Source organism: Apiospora kogelbergensis, assembly GCF_038363985.1.
Source record: "Apiospora kogelbergensis strain CBS 113332 chromosome Unknown utg000002l_segment0_segment0, whole genome shotgun sequence".
In the NCBI taxonomy this organism is placed as follows: domain Eukaryota; kingdom Fungi; phylum Ascomycota; class Sordariomycetes; order Amphisphaeriales; family Apiosporaceae; genus Apiospora; species Apiospora kogelbergensis.
Genome location: NW_027117419.1, coordinates 2,505,844 through 2,525,236, shown reverse-complemented (window position 1 = coordinate 2,525,236; position 19,393 = coordinate 2,505,844). Strand labels below are relative to the sequence as shown.

General features: G+C 53.5%; 7 protein-coding genes across 7 annotated transcripts; 2 read left to right on the top strand and 5 right to left on the bottom strand.

The window, feature by feature from the left end:
• Positions 1–1,880: 1,880 nt before the first annotated feature.
• On the bottom strand, positions 1,881–3,730 carry PG998_003680 (uncharacterized protein; the record flags this gene model as incomplete). The annotated part of the gene is made up of 6 exons (XM_066870498.1): positions 1,881–2,027; positions 2,134–2,293; positions 2,387–2,555; positions 2,642–3,017; positions 3,179–3,610; positions 3,677–3,730. The coding sequence occupies 6 exons, from the start codon at positions 3,728–3,730 to the stop codon at positions 1,881–1,883; spliced, it is 1,338 nt and encodes a 445-aa protein (XP_066734248.1).
• Positions 3,731–5,084: 1,354 nt separating this feature from the next.
• On the bottom strand, positions 5,085–6,309 carry PG998_003679 (uncharacterized protein; the record flags this gene model as incomplete). The annotated part of the gene is made up of 2 exons (XM_066870497.1): positions 5,085–5,283; positions 5,435–6,309. 2 exons carry the CDS (start codon positions 6,307–6,309, stop codon positions 5,085–5,087), a joined length of 1,074 nt encoding a protein of 357 aa, XP_066734247.1.
• Positions 6,310–7,109: 800 nt separating this feature from the next.
• Positions 7,110–8,337, bottom strand: PG998_003678 (uncharacterized protein; the record flags this gene model as incomplete). Its single annotated transcript, XM_066870496.1, has 2 exons — positions 7,110–7,299; positions 7,370–8,337. 2 exons carry the CDS (start codon positions 8,335–8,337, stop codon positions 7,110–7,112), a joined length of 1,158 nt encoding a protein of 385 aa, XP_066734246.1.
• A 1,196-nt stretch (positions 8,338–9,533) lies between these two features.
• PG998_003677 (quinate repressor) lies at positions 9,534–11,814 on the top strand (the record flags this gene model as incomplete). Its single annotated transcript, XM_066870495.1, has 2 exons — positions 9,534–11,195; positions 11,254–11,814. 2 exons carry the CDS (start codon positions 9,534–9,536, stop codon positions 11,812–11,814), a joined length of 2,223 nt encoding a protein of 740 aa, XP_066734245.1.
• Positions 11,815–12,952: 1,138 nt separating this feature from the next.
• Positions 12,953–13,627, bottom strand: PG998_003676 (uncharacterized protein; the record flags this gene model as incomplete). Its single annotated transcript, XM_066870494.1, has 2 exons — positions 12,953–13,397; positions 13,455–13,627. The coding sequence occupies 2 exons, from the start codon at positions 13,625–13,627 to the stop codon at positions 12,953–12,955; spliced, it is 618 nt and encodes a 205-aa protein (XP_066734244.1).
• Positions 13,628–17,430: 3,803 nt separating this feature from the next.
• PG998_003675 (uncharacterized protein) lies at positions 17,431–18,462 on the top strand (the record flags this gene model as incomplete). The annotated part of the gene is made up of 1 exon (XM_066870493.1): positions 17,431–18,462. The coding sequence occupies one exon, from the start codon at positions 17,431–17,433 to the stop codon at positions 18,460–18,462; it is 1,032 nt and encodes a 343-aa protein (XP_066734243.1).
• Positions 18,463–19,046: 584 nt separating this feature from the next.
• PG998_003674 (uncharacterized protein) lies at positions 19,047–19,370 on the bottom strand (the record flags this gene model as incomplete). The annotated part of the gene is made up of 1 exon (XM_066870492.1): positions 19,047–19,370. One exon carries the CDS (start codon positions 19,368–19,370, stop codon positions 19,047–19,049), a length of 324 nt encoding a protein of 107 aa, XP_066734242.1.
• Positions 19,371–19,393: the final 23 nt, after the last annotated feature.

The following is a 19,393-nucleotide window of genomic DNA, read 5'->3' as shown; positions in this document are numbered from 1 at the left end:
TGATCGGCCTGGAGCCCGTTGTCACAGACCTTGCGGGTAGGCACTCGCCTCCTTAAAGTACGACTACAGTCCTCCAAGACGTCTTCGAACAGGCAGATGTATAGTACTGCTGCTACGACATGAATGAATACCTCCGCAACGGTCAGCTGCCACAACCACAAATCGGCGTTTGTACCCGCACCATAGCAGTATGAAAGGCATAAGCATACGTAACGCAGCTTTCGTCACTTCCGCAACCTCCATTGCGGCGAGTGGTGTCATACAACACCTCGCCAGAAGGACCTATCCCAAGGCACTATCAAAGGAAACGCACAAAGTATGATATACTCATCCAGCTCGGGTACGGGACCCTGCGAGCAATCCTCCAGAGCTCATGAAGAAATGAAATCTTCCCCCAAGACAAGGAAACGGATCGACTGCCTCTACTTCCGAAACAAATTCGTTTTTGCAACGTCCACGAAGGTATATGTACTAGTAGAGTCTGGTTGCTCCGCGACGCATGTTGATGAGCATGACCATGATTCCTTCCTAAGATTGCAAACGGGTCCTCTTTCTCTCAGTGGGATCATTCGAATTATAGAACGCACATCCTGCGCTCTAGGCCCCTTTGGAGCAACTTATAGGCGAAGGGGAGGATATCTTCATACGCAAAGCTGTTCTAATCCATTCCAAAAGCTCGGAGCCAACATGTCATAAATGCAGATATTAGCTGTTCATACATCTCGGCCAGAAACGAACAGATCCTTCTTAGGTTGAACTACATATAACTTCGAGCTGGCCGGAATCATCGACTGAGACTCGAGGCCGATCGCAAGCTCGAGCCGGAGTAAGCGCATCTTATCGTCTCGTTGATGACACAAGGAGTGTGGTTATACCTAAATGCAGGGCTACGATCTACCGAGGGCGGTTGATTGCGTACTCACAGACAAGAAGATTCGGGAAGTTCCCACGAGCCTCTTTACAACCCCGCCATATCTTGATTTCAGACTAAACTCCGGAACACGACAGCAAGGGTCCAAGGACCCTTGTAGTACAAGGGTCCCTCTTGTGTAGCCGTTTATGCATGTCAACGTTGTTGCAAGTATCCGTAGCTTGGAGCTTCATGAATCTTCTTGTTACGCCAAAATTTCCCTCGGATCGTAAGGGTCTTCAGATCACACTTGAAACACATATCCTGGCGTCGAATGGAGAACGTGGGAATAGGGGTCCAAAAGGGGGGAGGGGCAAACAATTGGTCTCAGATCACTGGAGCGAGGGGACCTAGGCAGAGATCTGATCGTACGTTTGTTGTGAACACCTGGAGGATTTCCAATAAAAACACGCTGGCATAAGATCGAGCAAACATCTGGCCAGAGCAGATCCTTATCATGCCAAGCCTGGCGTGCCTGGCGCTCAATAAACGGGCAAAAACGTTCACTGGAGAAGCGGTGTTACCTCAACGATAGTACAGTTACCATTCATGGTTGGAGATAGCATTTGTCTCATGTCACTATCCAACTATCAGTCTGATAGGTCCATCGTCTTGTCATTCTGCCTACATTCATCATTGATACTGAAAAGGGTGTGGGGTGGGAAGATCCCTCGCAGTTTGCCGAGACTTCCTGATCATAGCAACAGAAAAGGGCAGCCTCCAGCAGATTGGGGAATCGGTAAAGAAACTCCTGAGCACCATCCATCGCACCGAGCAAATAACATCCATCACAACAAGACAGCATACCCTGAAAGGAAAAAAACACAGATGATCTTTCCCTCAATCACGATTCGTACGCCCCTCTTCTTCCAAGCAGATGGAGAAAAGTGGAAGTTTGGTCGGCAAGTGTCGTCAGGTTAGACAAAGCCACTGCACAAAGGGGCCAAGGAGGTCCCGAAGACGATGGCATTCAGGAGGCTGCAGGCTGAGAACGCATTACAGTGGCGGGTAGGGGCATCGGCCCTGGTCGGTACCACAGGATTCCTTCTCTGTCAACCTCGCTGATCCCGTCGACGGGGCTGGGGCAATCAGCGTCCCCAGATTTGCCGTACAATTTCTGCAACAGTGAGAAGAAAATGACCAGTCAGTTAGATGCATACCGCGTTCTAACGCGCGTGCTGGGGGCCACAAGCAGTGAACGAAGGGGCAGCTGTGTCACTTACTGCCTGAGCCGTCTTGCCGACATCAGCTTCAACCCATTGGCACTGGGTGAAGGCGACGTACAATGCGCCCCACCAGGAGCCTTTGTCGACGTGGTAGTAGTCACCCAGCAGCGGCCGGATCGCGTTAGTAGCTTCCTGAGCGTGGTAGTGGGGGATTCGCCTGTGAACGGAAGGCCTCGTTAGCAAAGAGAAGAGGGGAGGGGCCCTGGAGAGACACGAGAGATGGCATAATAGGACCGTCGATGGCACGTACGGGAAGAGATGGTGGACGACATGGAGGTCAACAATGTGGTGAAACATGTATCTCATGACGGGGCCTGGATCGCGGTCGACGGTAGCAAGCGCGCCGCGAAGATAGGTCCACGACTCCGGCAAGTACTTGGGGAGAACAGGCGAGGTGTGGTGGAGATAGGTTATCATGACTGTGGTTTGCCTCCTCATTGGCGGTTAGCAACTTCGCGGCTTTCTGTCGTGTTCAACAACATTCGTGTGGCGGAAGACGACGTACCGATCCAATGGTTGACCCACATCAAGGGAAGCAGGTAAGCCCAGGCCATCGTCGACATGCCGTAGCGCCGGACGAGAGCGTACAGTACCACGGCCATAGCCGAGATGGCCAAGTCGGAGATGACGATGTTCCAGAACTCGCTGGGGCGGAACAGGGAGCTGTCCGGCAGGTAGTGGCTGTTATCCCACCAGCCCCTGGACTTCTTGGGCGAGCTGTTGGGGCCAGCTGTGATATGGGTGACGAGGTACCACGGCCAGCCTACCAGCTGTTGGAACAGGATCCTCAGGAGTACGACGATGGGCGCGTCCTCGATCATGTGATCGATTTCTATCTGGCCCCGAAACAGCTCTTGGTACTCGTCACGTAGCGGTGGTACCTGATGGGCCACCCACACACATCAGCAAATCAATCCGTAGCATCGTTTGGCATCCCTCGAACCTTCCAGCTCCTACTTCTGGAGTCACACAGACAGGCCATCGATGATGAAATCTGCACCTCCAGGAAAGAAGGAGATTCGTAAAATCGAGTGATACTTACATAGTTGAGGTCCGTCTTCAGATTGTTGGCGAACTGGTGATGTCTCCCGTGACTAGAACGCCAAGCGAAATAGGGGTTTAGCAGCGCTGAGTGCAACACAAGACCCACCGTGTGGGAGAGGAAGCCGTTGGTCGAGAACGCGCCATGGCCACACTCGTGGGCTAGAACCCAGAGTCCGGTCAGGGGCAAGCCAGCGACGAAGGGGAAAACGAAGTAGCACAGGGCAATGCGAGCGCCATTGCCACCAACGTCCAGAACCCGGTCCTCCAGGCAGAGTGCCGTGGCGAGGAGGGCGATATAGATGGCGCTGTCGTGGAGAACCCAAGCCAGGGAGTAGAGGGCCGACGGGCGGAGGCAATGGGCCGGAATGTGGCTTCTCAGCTGCTGAATGTTGACTGTTGCCTTCTTGCCGTCGACGACGGTCTCGATGTCCTAGAGAATGATAAGTCTCGATTAGGTTGAGTCGTGGCGGCTACTTCAGAACGGAAAATGACGTACTCCGCCCTTGACTCGCTCTTGATGAACGGTCTCGGTAGTGTAGTCGGCGCTCATCGTGGAAGCCGAAGTGGAAGCCGAAGTGGAGTCGAGCGATTCTGTGAGCCTTCCTATGCCCTCTGCTTAATCTGAATGGAGACTAATACGGCCTGATTCACGAAGTTTTCGTTGTGCCAAAGAGACTTGGATTCTATAACTCATGGGTTTAAGGGATGAACAAGCTATATATATATGCATCCACTGAATACATAGATATGATCGTGGTCACATCGGCTCTTGGTCTTGACGTGTTCAGGGCAATGATGAGTTTCGATAGGCCAGGTCCGCGAGAAGTTCATCATCGTCCATCGTATATGCAGACCTCCACCCTGGTCTGGTCCACGGCGGGACAAGTCACAGAATGCAACTGTTACAATGAGGAAAATTATGACGAAGGCTTACATGTCGAGTGGGACGGGCAGGGTCAAGGCTATTTCGGCTCCAGCGGATCTGTATTGCATCTTCGTCAAGTCCCAGGCCAGATCAGCCCAACGATCTAGTGATTCCGGCACCCCAGGCCCAGGCCACCCATCTCGAGGCCCCAGGGAGATTTTGAAGCCCTCCAGGTCCCCCGTGCTTCCATGGAGGGAATGCATGTAGACTGTCTGGCTACTTACTCAATAGTCGTGAGGGCTCTTCTTCTTCCTGCTCAGGGATGGACTGCTTGGCGTGGAGTTAATCAAAAGAACTCCCTTGCCCAGCGGAGCATCCTATCAAGCCTCTGCTTCTCTGAGGTTCTCGGGCGGTCCTCCGCTTGGTGATTGGTTCCTGACGTGTCGCAGCAAGTGGCCCCCGGAAGCAAACGTACATGAAAGCCTTCCTACTTGAGATGACGGTTGTGTGGCGGACAACCATTCGAAATCACGCCTGGCCTAGACGGCCGCGATATGATATCCTTCAACTTCAAAAACGAGCCAATGAAACCCCTGCTCGGCAGCTGCTCAACGCACTACTATCGACAGATGGGGTGCGGTTGACTACGTCGTCCAGGGTATAAAGTCAGTATCAGTAGTTACATATTCCAGGTGAATAGACATTGGTCAAGAGCAAGACCACACGCTGCTAGTCTTCCTCACTCACGACGTCGTCGTGTGGGATGTCTGGCCCCTTTAGACCATATCGCACCAACGAACCAATCACAACCGCCCAGACGCTGAGTTCGCTCCCAGGATCGGTCTCCCGCATGAGTTCGAGGCGTACGTCGCAGCATGGGCTGGCCCGGGGTTTGGGGTTTGTTTGTTGTTTGTTGTTTGTTCACTAAGCAGAAAGATCAGATCCTGCTCGCTTCTTTTTCCTTTTCCAGGCATGCACATGGTTTATACTCGGCCCCCAATCGAAAATCTCGATATGGCCATCCCCGACCCCTCCATCGCTAGTATTCGTCCGGTTCCCAGTCTATAGTCAACCCCTTCCCCTTGCTTTCCATGATGCATTCCAGTTTGTCCTCATTCGTGACATATCCATGTCGTTTGGTGGCGATGGCGTACTTGATTGGGTCCTTCCACTCCTCCCACCATGTCTTCTCGCTTTGCACAATGCATTTACGACCTGGCTCGTTGTTCTTTACGGTCCTGCATGCATAAGCTGGGTTAGCATTTCTATTTCTCTTTCCCGGATTAGCCGATCCTGATGCATCGGAAGCAGCCACCCGGCCCGCTTCTCAGGCCTGCTGAGTCGTTCGTTGCACAGCAATTAAACAAAGAGAAAAGGCTTGACACATACGCGAATGGCCAGACCGCCTTGACTACCTCATATTTGCTTTTCCCGGTGAACAGAGCAGAGACTGAGGTGAAGAACTTGTTCACCTTGTCGGGGCTCTGGATCACCACTTTGCAATGCGTCATGGGGAAAGTCACCGTGACGTGTCCGTTGTAGTCCGTCGTGGCCACCAGGCTCCGCAGCTTGCCCTCGAGCCATTCCTTGTCCAAGTTGGCGACCACGCGTTCGAGAACGAACGTCTTGATGGTGGCCTGGTCCGCCGCGAAGCGCTTGCACCACTCCTCCAGGGAATCACCCGGGACCTCGGGCTTGAGTGAGGGCTGTCCGCCGCCGCGATAGGCCATCTCGTCGTGCTTCGCCATCCGTAGGTAGTCTAGGCGCTCTTCGGGGTCGTCGGGGACCAGAAGGCTCATCAGGTTCATCTTGATCGAGAAGTCGATCCGCCGACCCCGCGTCCCCTGCACCAGGATCTGCGGCTTGGGCGGTACGGTCGCCAGGTTCTGCAGTAGCGTGGACAGCGCCTTCGCGTTCGCTGATAGATACGTAGCCTTGCTAGTGATGGTCGTGCTGTCGCCCGACAGGTCAAACATGGGGGGCGAGTACTGGCGGTAGTCCAGCACTGGCAGACCAGGATAGTACTGCGAGCCCTTGGTCGCGGCCGGCTGGTTGCTGCGCGGCTCGATAGAACTACTCGATGGTGTCGAGTAGGGTGGCGGCTTGGCAGTGTGCGGTGGCAGCTCGTTCAAGTCCTCGCCGTCATCGTCAGATACCTCCGCCAGAGGCACACTGTTGGAACGAGACGCATGGTCGGACGGGCGATGTACCCGCCCACTTGCGCGCCCATATTTGTCCGTAAGAATCGTGGCTTGATTCTCCATGCGGGATAGATTGATATGTACGTAACCAAAGTGTGATACAGATGGCCGCGCCCGATTTACCAACCGAGCGGTTGGCTCTGAATCAATTGCGACAGAGTGTCTTGATCAGACATCAATCGACATTGACTGCGTGGACAAGGGTCAATAGACAATATGGATTCGCAAATTATGTTACGGGCGAATGAGACGAACGTTGAAAGCGTCTGTATATCATGCCTGTGGTGAATCCGAACATACACATAGCTGTCGTTCTTCGGCTGAAAGTCGACTGACGTGGAAAGAAGGCGCAGTCAACCGCCGACAAGTGATGGTGATTGCCTATTCAGTGCTAAATGTGGCTTAGAGCTGACAGGCCAATCGAGGAGCGCCTGCCGAATGCATGTAAGCAGCTGCATAGGTGTTTAGTAGAACCAGAAGAAGGCTATCGATTCAGTCTGAGCCTCCGAGGCTTGGTAGGTCGAAATACCAGCCATGCCATTTAGAACCCCGTTGTGATATGTCATATGCACGGCGTTGTTCTTGTCGATGAGGCTGGAACTGGTCACTATACAGATGTGAAGCCCGATGATATGGCAAATTTGGCGGAATCGGTCATTACTACGTAGTTGATGGGCAGCCATGTTTGCTTTATCTGGCCCGGAAGACACTCCGTTATATTATACTTGTTGCGGCCATTAATACATAAGTCACCCTTGTCCGCGGAGAGCAATGGAGGACGGATGGGATGATTGGGCAGTATCCCTGCAGTAGTCATATGTTCAACCCCTAGCATGTTTGTTTGCGTCTTGCACCAACCACGGTTAGACAAATCGGCCACGCATCACGAGACGGCGCCATACTGTCTCTTCGTCCTCGTTGTAGGTATTGGGCGACATGTCTGCATTATCAACAGGATCTGGGTTTTCGCAAAGCTCGAAGAAGTCTTCAGCCATTCCTTCTCCCGCCACAAACCCAAGATTTAAAAGTGTATCCGTAGGCACCGAGTCGTACCTTATTAACAGTTAGTCTTCATCTGATCTGAGCAGGAAATGCACATGGGCTGGCGCTCGCATTCACGTACCATCTGTATGTACTTGCAAAGTCTAAATCGGTTTCTGTATTCCGACGATGCTGCACGGAGCTTTCGCCATTCGATTGAGACCCTGGCGTTCCTTGCGAAGCACTTGGCGTCGCATAGCTACTTGGGTGCCGTCTGACCCCCATTGGTATAGGGCACTGGTACAATGAGGCGACATCGTGGCTGTCATCCAAGGCGCTTCGGGCGAAGGCCGACGTCGTGTCCGATATGATTGGGGACGGATCTGTCTGCCAACTAGGATGCGACACTGGATGGGGTTGTGCATTTGGCCCGGGCCCGTCGGCTGGGCCAATGTCGGGGAGAGCGGCTCTCCTAATGTCATCGCTTGGGGTATATATCTCCCCGGGGTTTTGAGGGGCCCCATGAGAGCTCACTATGGGGGCAGGCTGTGGGAATTTTGGGCCAGCGTCCTTTGCTGCTCTTGTTGCGCCATGCTCAGAATTCGCATGTGGGCCGTTGGCCGAAGGTAGGCTCAGGCCGGGAGGTGGTTGCTCACTCGTGCTGTTACTGAGCTGCGAGGATGACGGAGGCGGAAGGTCCCTTATATCTGGAAGATCACCTGTCTGCACGAACCTTCCCAGGCGGCTCTCGGAGAAATAACTGACAAGCTCTGCTTGGTTGTCATTATTTCTGAAATAGTCGGCGTTCATGATCCCTGTATCACGATAGGTGCTGCTGGCCAGGGTTCGAAGTATCATGTCTTCGATGGTGGGATTGGCTTGAAGCACTAGGCCCCAGAGTCGTTCGCCATACTGGGCTGTATACCCAGTTCGAGGTCCCCGTTTACGAACGGGTCGGTTGTAGGTACAGTCCGTACCGGCTCGATCGCATACGCTGCACTTGGGAGTTGCGTTGTCGCACGGCTGGTGTTGAAGATTGCACCGGTCGCAAGCTCGACTAGCCTTCCTCTTCTTGGAAGCCCGCCCGTCTTCACCCTCCTCATCGCTCATAGCAGCCGACTGCCTGTCAACCCCAGGCCGAGATGTATCGCATAACCAAGGATAGTGAGACGCAGATGGTGGGTGACGGACAGGCGCAGTAGATGTGGCAGCGCTTCAATACTGTGCAGACTCACGAGACCTGTTGAATATGAGGCAGGCGTATCACCAAACCTGTAAATACATGATTGAAGCTCTCGTTGTTGGTCGTGGCACTCGCTCCAGCACTCACTCACTGGCCCGCTCACGGTGTTCAAGTGTCTTCAAAGACGGGGTTCCGGTCGGGTCACTTCGGCCAGATGACGGGGGCGCTAGAATGGAATGCGTCTTGTGGCTTGGCGCTTCGTTATCTCCGGAGTCTAAGTGTTTGCTTGTGTTTGGCTAGGTATTTGACGGTGGCCGGTCCGAACTTGATGTCTCAGAGACTATGTGGTACTCTTGACTTGAATTGCTCGTCAATCTGACCAAATTGATGTATTTTGATTAGGTACTCGGCTTGACTAAAGTGGATCTGGTAGTTAGTTTACCATCGGCATGGAGGGACCAACATTCGACCGGGCCGCACAGGTTTTGCTCTCTTTACGAGTACACGAGAATGCTTGCAGAGCCAGTTGCCAGTGAGATCCCCAGCCCCTCATATGATCATCTGTGGCTGTTTACCCAGCCAAGTTGCCAAGTGGGCAAAGAAGTGTGGCTTAGGCAGTACAGAGTACGTACCCACTCCGTCAACCCCTCGAGGACGCGGAAGGAATAGCTGCTACGACTGCCGACTAGATTGCCGGTGAATCTCCATCCCTCCGTTGCATTTATTGCTGAGTTGTCCGACATCATCTGTTTGTGCTTTCAGCTCCCAATTTCTGGTTGCATATATATATACACATATGTAAGAGCCGAATCGGAACCATGCGAAAATAAGAGGCATGACACGACTGCCTCACTTGATCCAGCGATGTGGTCACAGTCCGCACTCTGATTAACTCTTCGGATTCAAATCATACTATCGCATCAACTAGAATTCAGATGGAAGTCCTGAATACATTGTGCTCTGTGTTAGCTTGCGTGTAGTTAGCAAATCCCCCGCGGGTTGCTCAGCCTACAAGTCAGCCTAGCTAGGAGCCGTATCTAGACTCCGGGACGGATCGCACACTCAATCAACCACCGAAGGATCTAGAGAGCGACTGAAGGAAATTTGGCGGACGGCGGTCACAATGGCCTCGCTTGTATCTACGATGACAAGGCCGTACTCCTCCAGCGTACCTGAGCTGGCAGGCAAATCATCATATGCCGACGGCTCTTTGCCCAACTTGCGAGCTTTCCACCCGGACGCCACAATCGTCCTTGTCGGCTGCCGCGGTGCTGGCAAACGGACGCTTGGGTTTATCGGCGCAACCTACCTGCACCGCCGGCTGCTCACCGAAGACCATTGCTTTGAGCAGGGTTCGGGTTGCACGAGAGCCAGATTCCTCGAGCAGTATGGCCGTGAAGCATTCCAGACCCAAATGGCCAATGTTCTCGCGCAGGTCCTTCACTCAAATCGCACCAACTGTATCATAGAGTGTAGTATGGCCACACTACACCCCGGGACGCAGGAACTTCTCCGCCAGTATTCGGAGACTAATCCAGTAATATATATCCATCGCGACAAAGAAGACATCTACCGCCTTCTCAGACTCCAAGTAACGGAGGCCGAGCGCCTATTCGCGGTTGACCAGAAGCATCGTGAGTGTACCAACTTGGAATATTTCAACCTGCTGGACAAAAGCGGCGAGGAAGATGAGAATCCACAGCCCAGCATTAGGTCTGTGTCAACAGGCGCAAGACTGCTGCAGGTCAAGAACGACTTCGCCAAGTTTCTTGATCTAATCACAGGACGGAGCTCAACACGGTCATGGGTGGAAAACCCCTTCTCGATCAATGCGATTCCTCCCGAGTACCGGCCATATTCGTATGTCCTCCGCCTACGGCTTTCCGTACTGCTCAACAGGCAATTGAACATGGAGGAACTGGAGTGCAGCGGTGATGCCGTGGAGCTCATAGTCGATACATGGCCGGACAACATCCTAGATGTCATCTCAACTCAGGTATCCTTGATCCGTCGGACGCTGGACATGCCAATCGTTTTTCACATCGAAGAGAACCCACGGGAAGAACGTCAAAGATCTCTAGAAGAGAGGGACACCTTTGATACCAAAATGATACTGCACGGGCTGAGGTTAGGTGTCGAGTACCTCAGCCTAGACCTAGACCGAAGCGAACATCTGGTTACGCAAGCGCTCGCCATGCGAGGCAGGACTAAGATCATCGCCACATTCACCTTCAGGGGCTTCAATGCCCCCAAATGGTCGGACGAAAGCTATATGCATCGCTACCTCCGCAGCCAGGCACTTGGCTGTAGCGTTGTACGGTTTGCCAGATTTTGTGCGAATGACCGAGATGACCATGCGCGCGTGCAGTTTCTAAAGCGCGTCGAAGCGCTTCCTGATCCCAAGCCTCAGCTTGCTGTTTTGGAGTATTCGGTCTTTGGATCCATCATCTACGACATTGCATCGACCCCGCGACAAAGCTTGAAATTCCAGCCGGTTAGTCATGAGTCGATCGAGGCGTCGTCCCGAGAGTACCTTACTGGTGTGAATACGACACGGGGCATTATTCGCAACATGTTCCGTCTTGGCCCGCTGCAACCGCTCAAATTCTACACTCTTGGTTCCAAGGTCTACTATTCGGTATCTCCAGCTATGCATCGAGCAGCCTACGACGCTCACATGCTATCACACACGTTTGATGCGAGGCAATGCACAGAGTTAGAGGAGATAGACAGGATCCGATGCGAGCCCAACTTTGGCGGCGCATCTCTGGCTGCTCCTTTCAAGGTTGCCATGCTGTCTCGAGTGGACCATCTCAGCTCCCATGCCACTGCAATCGGTGCAGTCAACACACTCCTACCCCCTCCGAGGCGCAACAGACTCTATACTCGACCACGCCAATGCTCGCAATACGGCAGGGTCGACAACAAAGTGCTATGGTGATAACACGGATTGGAGTGCCATCATGGCGTGCATACGACGCGCCATCAGCCCACGGAATGCTGTACAGCCCTCTCGCACCACCGGGCTGGTCATCGGTGCAGGTGGCATGGCTCGAGCCGCCATCTACGCCCTCATCAAACTTGGCTGCCGGAAGATCTTCATTTACAACAGAACGAAGGCAAATGCGGATAAAGTAGCGGAGCATTTCAATACGTGGGCTCGCGAGCAGCGGATACACTCTACTCAGCACCATGCCGGGCATATATGCCATGTACTCGACTCCACCACTTCAGAATGGCCCAGTGGCTACCAGCAGCCCACTATGATTGTGTCGTGTATCGCCGCAGCTGGTGACCGCCACGGCTCGGTCGATTTCCAGGTGCCGCCGCAGTGGTTGAAGAGCCCTACGGGGGGCGTTGTCGTCGAGGTACGAACTACCCCTTCTAACTTGCACTCTATCTAAACGCATCAACTGACTCGAAATCTTATAGCTCGCTTATGAACCACTTATAACCTCTCTGATAAGACAGATACGAAGGGTGCGTGAAGAAGGCGGTACATCCTGGTTCGTGGTTGACGGCCTGGATGCGGTATGCGAGATGGCTATGGAAGCCTTTGAATTAATGACTGGGCGTCAAGCCCCCAAGACGTTAATGCGTCGGGTTTGTAACGAGGCGTGGGAGAAGAACTTTGCCCCTTTTGAGCCTCGGAGGTAGCTATCTACTACATACACCTTTGCCAACAACTACCGCCATTTGCAAATATATGCACTTGGGGCCTGCGCCTACTAGGCGATCCGACATCATGACAAGTTTTGTTCTAGTGGTTAGCATCGTATCGCTGCCAAATTCAGTATTTGTTGAGGTAGCAATCAGCGAAGGACATCGATACGATCCCATAGATCATGAGTCTCTCGCTCGTGCCGCCCCCATTTCCGTACCCAGTTGTCCACACCTAATTTCCAGGCTCCGTCGTCTTCTCCCTTCTACCTTGAGCTCACTCTCCAGGTGGAAGACTTGTTTGGTAACAGTTGGGGTGATATCGCCTGTGGTGCGTCTTGAGTGTGACGCTTTCTAAATCGTTCCAGTTTGCGGTTATTGACCGGCACCCCAGAGGCAACGAGCTCTCGTTCTTTAGCGGATCCGAGGCCTCAAGTTGAGCATGATCTTGAGCATTTGCGTATTTTCACAAACCCCAAGCCTTAATTTTCCGTTTCAATTGTCTTTCACTGCGGATGCTTTGAGTGTGCAATAGCCTGTGGTCTTCTGTCTATAGTGTCTATCCATCAAATGAGCACGGACCATGACACTATCATACATATGCTACCACTGCTACTCCGCCTAACCTTTTCTTTTTTTGTTTCTCACATTCATCGTGTTTCCCTGGAAGTCTAACTTGCATTTCGAAGGCAGCTCAAACGAGGCAAAGCCTGGTCTATTACAATGTGGAACTTGGTCGCTGTGCGGAGTATATCGGGATAATAAGCGTGCTAAAATACAACCTTTCGCTACCAACTCAACGCCTATCAATGATTATCCCCAAGGTCTTTACGCCCCCAGTCATCTTCGAGCCGATCCTAGTTTAACTATGCCGCCAGTCGTTCAACACTCTGCCTTGACAAGCTCGAAGCCGTCGTCATCCACATCTTGGACAGTAGGCTCGCTGGCACGCTGTCTTGGGCTGGGTCCGCGGAGGTTGCGCCGGGCCTTTCGACCCGTGAGAGTCTGCCCGTCGTTGTCAAGAACCTCATATTCCCTCTCAACTAGCTTCTCCGTTGCCTTGACGTCTGATTTGACGAAGACATCGAGAGACAGCTTCTGTCCTGGAGAGTCGACCCGATCGAAACTGTACAGGAATGGGTCCGCTGTATTCGTCGCCGTCTTCGGTCCGTCCCGGCCTGTAGGCGACGGCAGCAAGTCTATAATTGATCGCGTCAAAGAAGCATCGTTCAGCTCCTCCATTGGATCCACCTTGGCCCGCGAATGGCTGCGGGGGATATCCCATGGTATCTTTGCCTTGGCGATGTTGTGGTTCCGGGCGCGGTTTCTGCATGTCGTGTCAGAACGGGAATCTAGGAACACATTGTCATGGGCGAAAACTTACTCTGGAAGTGCACGCTGTGGCCTGACCCTGGTATCGGCAGGAGAAGGGTTGAAAACATTGATCTTGGTGCCGGCCAAGGGCCGCGATCCACGAGACCATTTTGAGTCTCGCTCCTTTGCCCTCTTCGGGTCCTGAGCAGAAGCACGGATATCGCGTTTGTCGAAGGTAGCCATGATGGATATCAAACTCGGGTAGGTGTATTATGTGCTAAGTGCTAGGTAGGTGGAAGGTAGGATGTTTCTGAATAGGACTGATAGGACGTGCGAGAGATGGTGTGAGAGATGCAGCTCTCGTCCAAGTATTATGTGAGGCAAGAGGCGTTGGCAGAAAGATGCTTCTTTGTCTTGACAAGCGGGAGCGAAGTGAGGTTGGCAGGCAGGCAGTAAGTAGGGTATGACGAGCCAGGAAGGAAGCGCCTTTGTTCGGTGCCTCGTATATAAAGTTGTAATCAATAGAGGGTGAATGAACAAAGGCTCCGAATCGAGACACCCCTTCTTCTTTCAGACCGGGTGACTCAGACCAGGTGCGATGGATGATGCGATTGCGCGATGGTGCTTCTACCGATGGATCGCCAAGTGCGTATATTATCGATAACGGCAGGCGTTGGCTTCCAAAGTGTATACACAAACAAGAAAAGGACAACAAGAGACTTTGTATTGTGAAAACCGAAGAGGATGCTCTGCGTATGTACAACGGCTAGTCGAATTATGAAAAGAATACCTCGGGATGCTTGTTCAAGAACGAACTGTTTATTGTTGTTGGGATGCGAGGTCAGGGCAGGTCAGGCAGGTTGGATGGCTCGATGGGTAGGGGAACAGTCATATGGCGGGAACCGGACGTCTCTTATCACTCGTGCCGCTCGCTCACTGCCTGCACAAAGGCCATACATATGCTGCTGCACCGCTGAGTTATTCACCAAAAGGGCGTCCCCTGCTTCTCCTGCCTCTCCTGTTTCTCCCGGTTCTCCCGTTTAATCCGTTTGGCGTTGGCATCGAGTCCCTACGGCAATCTAGATGGATGCACATGGGCATGGCTAGGCATGGGATGGGATTCCACGTTTGTCGCACACTCGGGGGTCCACCTACCTATCTCGCGCTATTTGGCCTTCTACTGATTACCCCAACAGGCCACACTGCGCTGCCGAACCTTGGACCCGTCATGATAAAGCTGGGGGCGTGTGGGTGTGTCTAGTGACGTCCCCTTTCCAACACGTACTTAGTAGCCGCCAAGAACAAGACACACTGCCCTAGCGGCAAGAGCGGACTGACTCTTTCACCACAACGTACTAATAGCCCTTCCCACAGCCCGTCCAGCAGTTCGGGGTCTCGTGGGCCCAGCAAGTCATCAAGCAAAGCAGGATGGGTGATGATGATGATGATGATGAGAGCGATGATGAAACCAGGCGGCTTGCTTCGTGCTTCGTGCTTCGTGCTTCTTGCTCCTTGCTTCCTACCACACACCACACACCTTGCTTATAGTAGCCGGGCTTCTTTGGGGAAATCTTGGGCCTGGGAGCCTCGGCCCTTTCGCTGGCTCTTCGACTGGCACAACCCCGTGCTGCGATGGCTGACTTGTCATTCGCCTATTAGACTCGAGCTTAATGGCAGCAGAAACGGTGTCGGATGTGTGCAGCAATGCCGGGCGTCCTCCTGCATTGTCGTTTAATGTGCCTTCTTCATGCTATTACCTGCTACGGGCCAGCTGCCAGCTCCTAACACTCTTCGCGCAGCTAGAGCATCGCTGCTCCCTGCAATGGTGATCGGTCTGGCTGTTTCAACGTGTCCGGAAAGTGCCGGCCAGGTGACGTTGTTGGTTACATGTCAACAAAGAACAAAGCACATGTCCCGGACTTGAAGCTGCAATTTGAGAAAGAGCTGATAGCCGCTACCACAGGCTCGCCGACAGCCCGAAGCCCCTCTCAGCCCACCCTCCATTCCGGCATCCCCTCCTGTGTCGATATCGAACTTGCGATAACGGATATCCTATCAGGCTGGCCATGTGCCATGTGCTTCGGCTGGTGGTGGTAATGTAGGATGCAAAAGCCTACATATGCAATGTTCTCTGAAATGAATGCACAAATCCGGATGTCCTCATTAAGACAACCCTGCTGGCAGACTGAGCATCCATCCCATCAAAGTCCATGGGGCTGCATGGATTTACTCAGGGGGCTTTCTCCACGATTAGCTTCCGGTGCCCCGGGGCCCTAGGCCAAACCGTACAATATGGACTGGGAGCCTTCATCGATCGCATCTCTCATACCATCAAGTCGTGTCGCAACAACCGTATCGCGCTACGTATGTGCATGTGTTCGTGACTACTATAGACTGATACCCCTTAATCTAATAATAAATGTTGATACGGCGTAGCGACTACCGCTGCTGGCCTATGCCTGATCCAGAAGTAACCGGACCAGCAACATACTAACGTTGCCTAACGTATTGGCTTTCTGGAATGGATAGTGGGGGCGACGCTGCCACTGCCACTGCCATGGATGATGAATCCCCCAAGATTGTTGTATCTACATATGCAGGCAGATAAGCCCCAAGGAAGGCCGCTTCCCATCCAACTGCGGGCTGAGAGAGGAGGGCTGGATTCTGGGCTGGAGGGCGGGGTGCTGGTTGCCTCGCCATTTGTGTATGATCTGCTGCCCCAGTTGCCAGTCCCCCTGCAGCTTCGTGGCCCTGCATGCTTGGAACATCTGGCAACGTGATTTGTCGACGCCACCGAATAGGAAACAGGCGCACTCGGTGGGTTCCAGCATGCAATCTGATCGATGGATGGTGACGAAGGCGTCTGACGGTATTACCTCATTTCCCATTTGGCCCGTCCCTCGATAATGGCCACGACGGCGTGGATAGGATTGTTATTGGGCGAGTGACGGTGGGTTCAGGATCATCTGACCGTTTCCCGGGCTTAAGCGTTATGGCGTCTCGAGAGGCCAGCTCAGCGCCACTGGAGAAAGACCCGAGGCGTGCTGCGTGCCACCGGTTTCAGCTGACGCGACGCGTGGAACTCGGGCTAGATGCTTCGAGACGTTCAATCGCAATCCAAACAAGTTTCCCAAGGTTTCAACGTGAAAGCCAAAGAAGGGCCGGAAAGGACGATTATCCGATCTCGAAATCGGAACCTACCTTCTCCTAATACATTTCATGTTGTCATTCGATCGCTGACTGAGCCTGGTTACGGAGTATAATCCTTGGAAGCCACAGCGTGCTGGGTGCAGCTGACTTGGAACGTTGCACGTCACGATATCTCTGCAAGACGCCTTTCGGGAGATCTTGATTGGACCTGGGTACCCGAGAAGTGTTAATAATATCTTCGCTTCAAGCATGTACATCACGAGTGCAACCAAGGATGACGTCACTCCCAATTGGCATGCACAAGACGGGCCCCGGACGAGACGAGGTCAGTATGGCCAAATGCGAATCCCATAAAGCGGTAGGAATAATGAACAACCCGCCATTAACCCAGCCCTCTCCTTTATATTTGCGTTCCGCGAAACATCAATCCGATAGGTAACAATGAGATACTGAGCAATGCTTCCATCGACACAGGTCAACATTCGAGTCGCATTAGAAAGGCGCATGTACGTGATGATAGCAGGTAAGGAACTGAAATCGAGGTTCTTTGAGACATTTGTATGTACACCTGGTGTTTATAAATCAATACCTTGTAAATTACCATCCCAAGCATCCTACCTTCCTGCCTGTATGTAGATGTAGACGGTCCCCACAGCCTTCCCGATAACGATAAGAAACTGCATCCATGCAACTTTACCCAGATGCACGTAGATGCTGAGCAGCAGCAATACATCAGTATTATTAGCCGCTTTGCCAATCTATAAACATCTCCCAACTAGCCGGCTTCTCGAGCAATACCTTCTCTGAATTGGTTTCCCCCCAACAAGACCGCGACATCACACACCCGCCATCGCCCACGATTCGAGCCCAACTGAGCTCGCATTGCTCCCGAAACCATGCCATCAGACCTATCGTCTTACTTGGCGACACGCTACCTGACCGCCGACCCCAAACCGTCATCCAAGAAGCGCAAGCGCAAGCAAGACCCGAATGCGGGCCTGATAATAGCCGACGATGAGGAGACCGGCTGGTCGCGGACGCCACAAGGCGACGAAGACGACGAAGACGGCAACCCCACGACCGTAGCAGGCACCTCGGCTGAGTTCCGCAAGGCCAAGAAGTCGGGCTGGAAAGTCCTCGGGGCGCCCATTCCCTCCGCCTCCGAACAGAAAGAAAACCAGAACAACGACGCCGACGCGGCCGCAGCCGATGCGATTCTGGCATCAGCCGCGCAAGAGTCGGCCGACAAGGGCGGCGGCGACGGCGGCGATGGGCCCGCCGTGGTGACCATGTCCGACGGCACGCACGCGGGCCTGCAGTCGGCGGCCGCGGTGTCGGCGCAGCTCGAGCGGCGCCGCCGGCTCGAGCGCGAGGCCTACGAGCGCGACAACCCGCACGCCAAGGAGGCCGAGACGGTGTACCGGGACGCGACGGGGCGGCGCGTCGACGTCAGCATGAAGCGGGCCGAGGCGCGGCGGCTGGCGGCCGAGGCGGCGGCAAAGGAACAGGCCAAGACGGACGCGCTGAGGGGAGAGGTGCAGCAGGAAGAGACCCGCCGGCGCCGCGAGGAGCTCGACGACGTCCGCGTCAAGGGCGTCGCCCGCCACGCCGACGATGAGGAGATGAACGCCGAGCTCAAGGCCAAGTCGCGGTGGGGCGACACCATGGCTGACTTCGTCGGCAAGTCAGATAGTGGCGGCGGCAGCGGATCGGGGGCGCTGGTGAAGGCGGGGGGCAGCAAGAAGAAGGCCAAGGACAGGCGGCCGGTTTACCAAGGTGCGGCGCCACCGAATCGATACGGTATTAAGCCGGGCTACAGGTGGGATGGCGTGGACAGGGGCACCGGGTTCGAGGCGGACCGTTTCAAGGCCATCAACCGAGTGACGCGGAATAAGGACCTCGACTATAACTGGCAGATGGACGAGTAACAGTCCTGCCAGTGCTAGCATACAAGCAGTTTTGCATTCAATGGATATACCCCTGTTTTGAGCACATCAGCCTATGGCCTGTCGTCGGTGGAGTGTTGGTGAAATATGTACGTTGCTGACCCGATGCTTCAAAGTGCGGTTGGATGCTTCCAAACCATGTTCGTGTGTCCTAGGCCTGAGGCAATAGATTGCAGGCAACCACCAGTCCATATACCTCTCTATCTGGCCAAGGGGAATAGCACTCCGTACCATTCATTGGTCCAGCTCGACAACTTCCATCTCCACGACGCATGGAGTAGCTGCGACGTATATGTAAAATTGGCCAAAGAATAGAATCATGTCATTAGTTATCCAAGCTGGTGTCTTTTGGTGTTGAATGTGAGAGCACTGCACCCTAAATGTCTATCATTTACAGAGCAGTACGAAGCAAGTGGTAGTTCATGTATAATGAATTGGCAATGCGATCCTAAGCTAGTGCATGCGGGACTATTTGTTTATACAGAACTTCTATTGAATCACACCGAAACCCAAAGAATTGTGACTGTCTCTCACAGCCGCCCAGGCGGAATATGTTCTGCCGTGATTTAGGCCCTCCTGGTGAGGAGCTTGGATTGAGAATCATACTTGGTGTTCTCTTTGACCAGCTTGATCCACAAGTTTCTTGGCATCTGTCCTGGCTTCTCGCCGACACGCTTGTTGAATTTATGCAGAAGGTGTGTAATGCTGATTCCCTGCGGAGGGATTTGTTCGATGATGTCGGCACCTGTGACAGGCTCCATAGGCGAAGTGGCCGAGGGCGGGTTGGGACTACCAGCACGCGAACCTGTAGGAGTGCCCTTGGGATGAGTGCCAATGCTGAGCTGGTTCTTCTTCTTTTTCTTCTTGATGCCACCTGCGCCGTCAGACATATCTCCCCCGTAGCTTCGCCGTC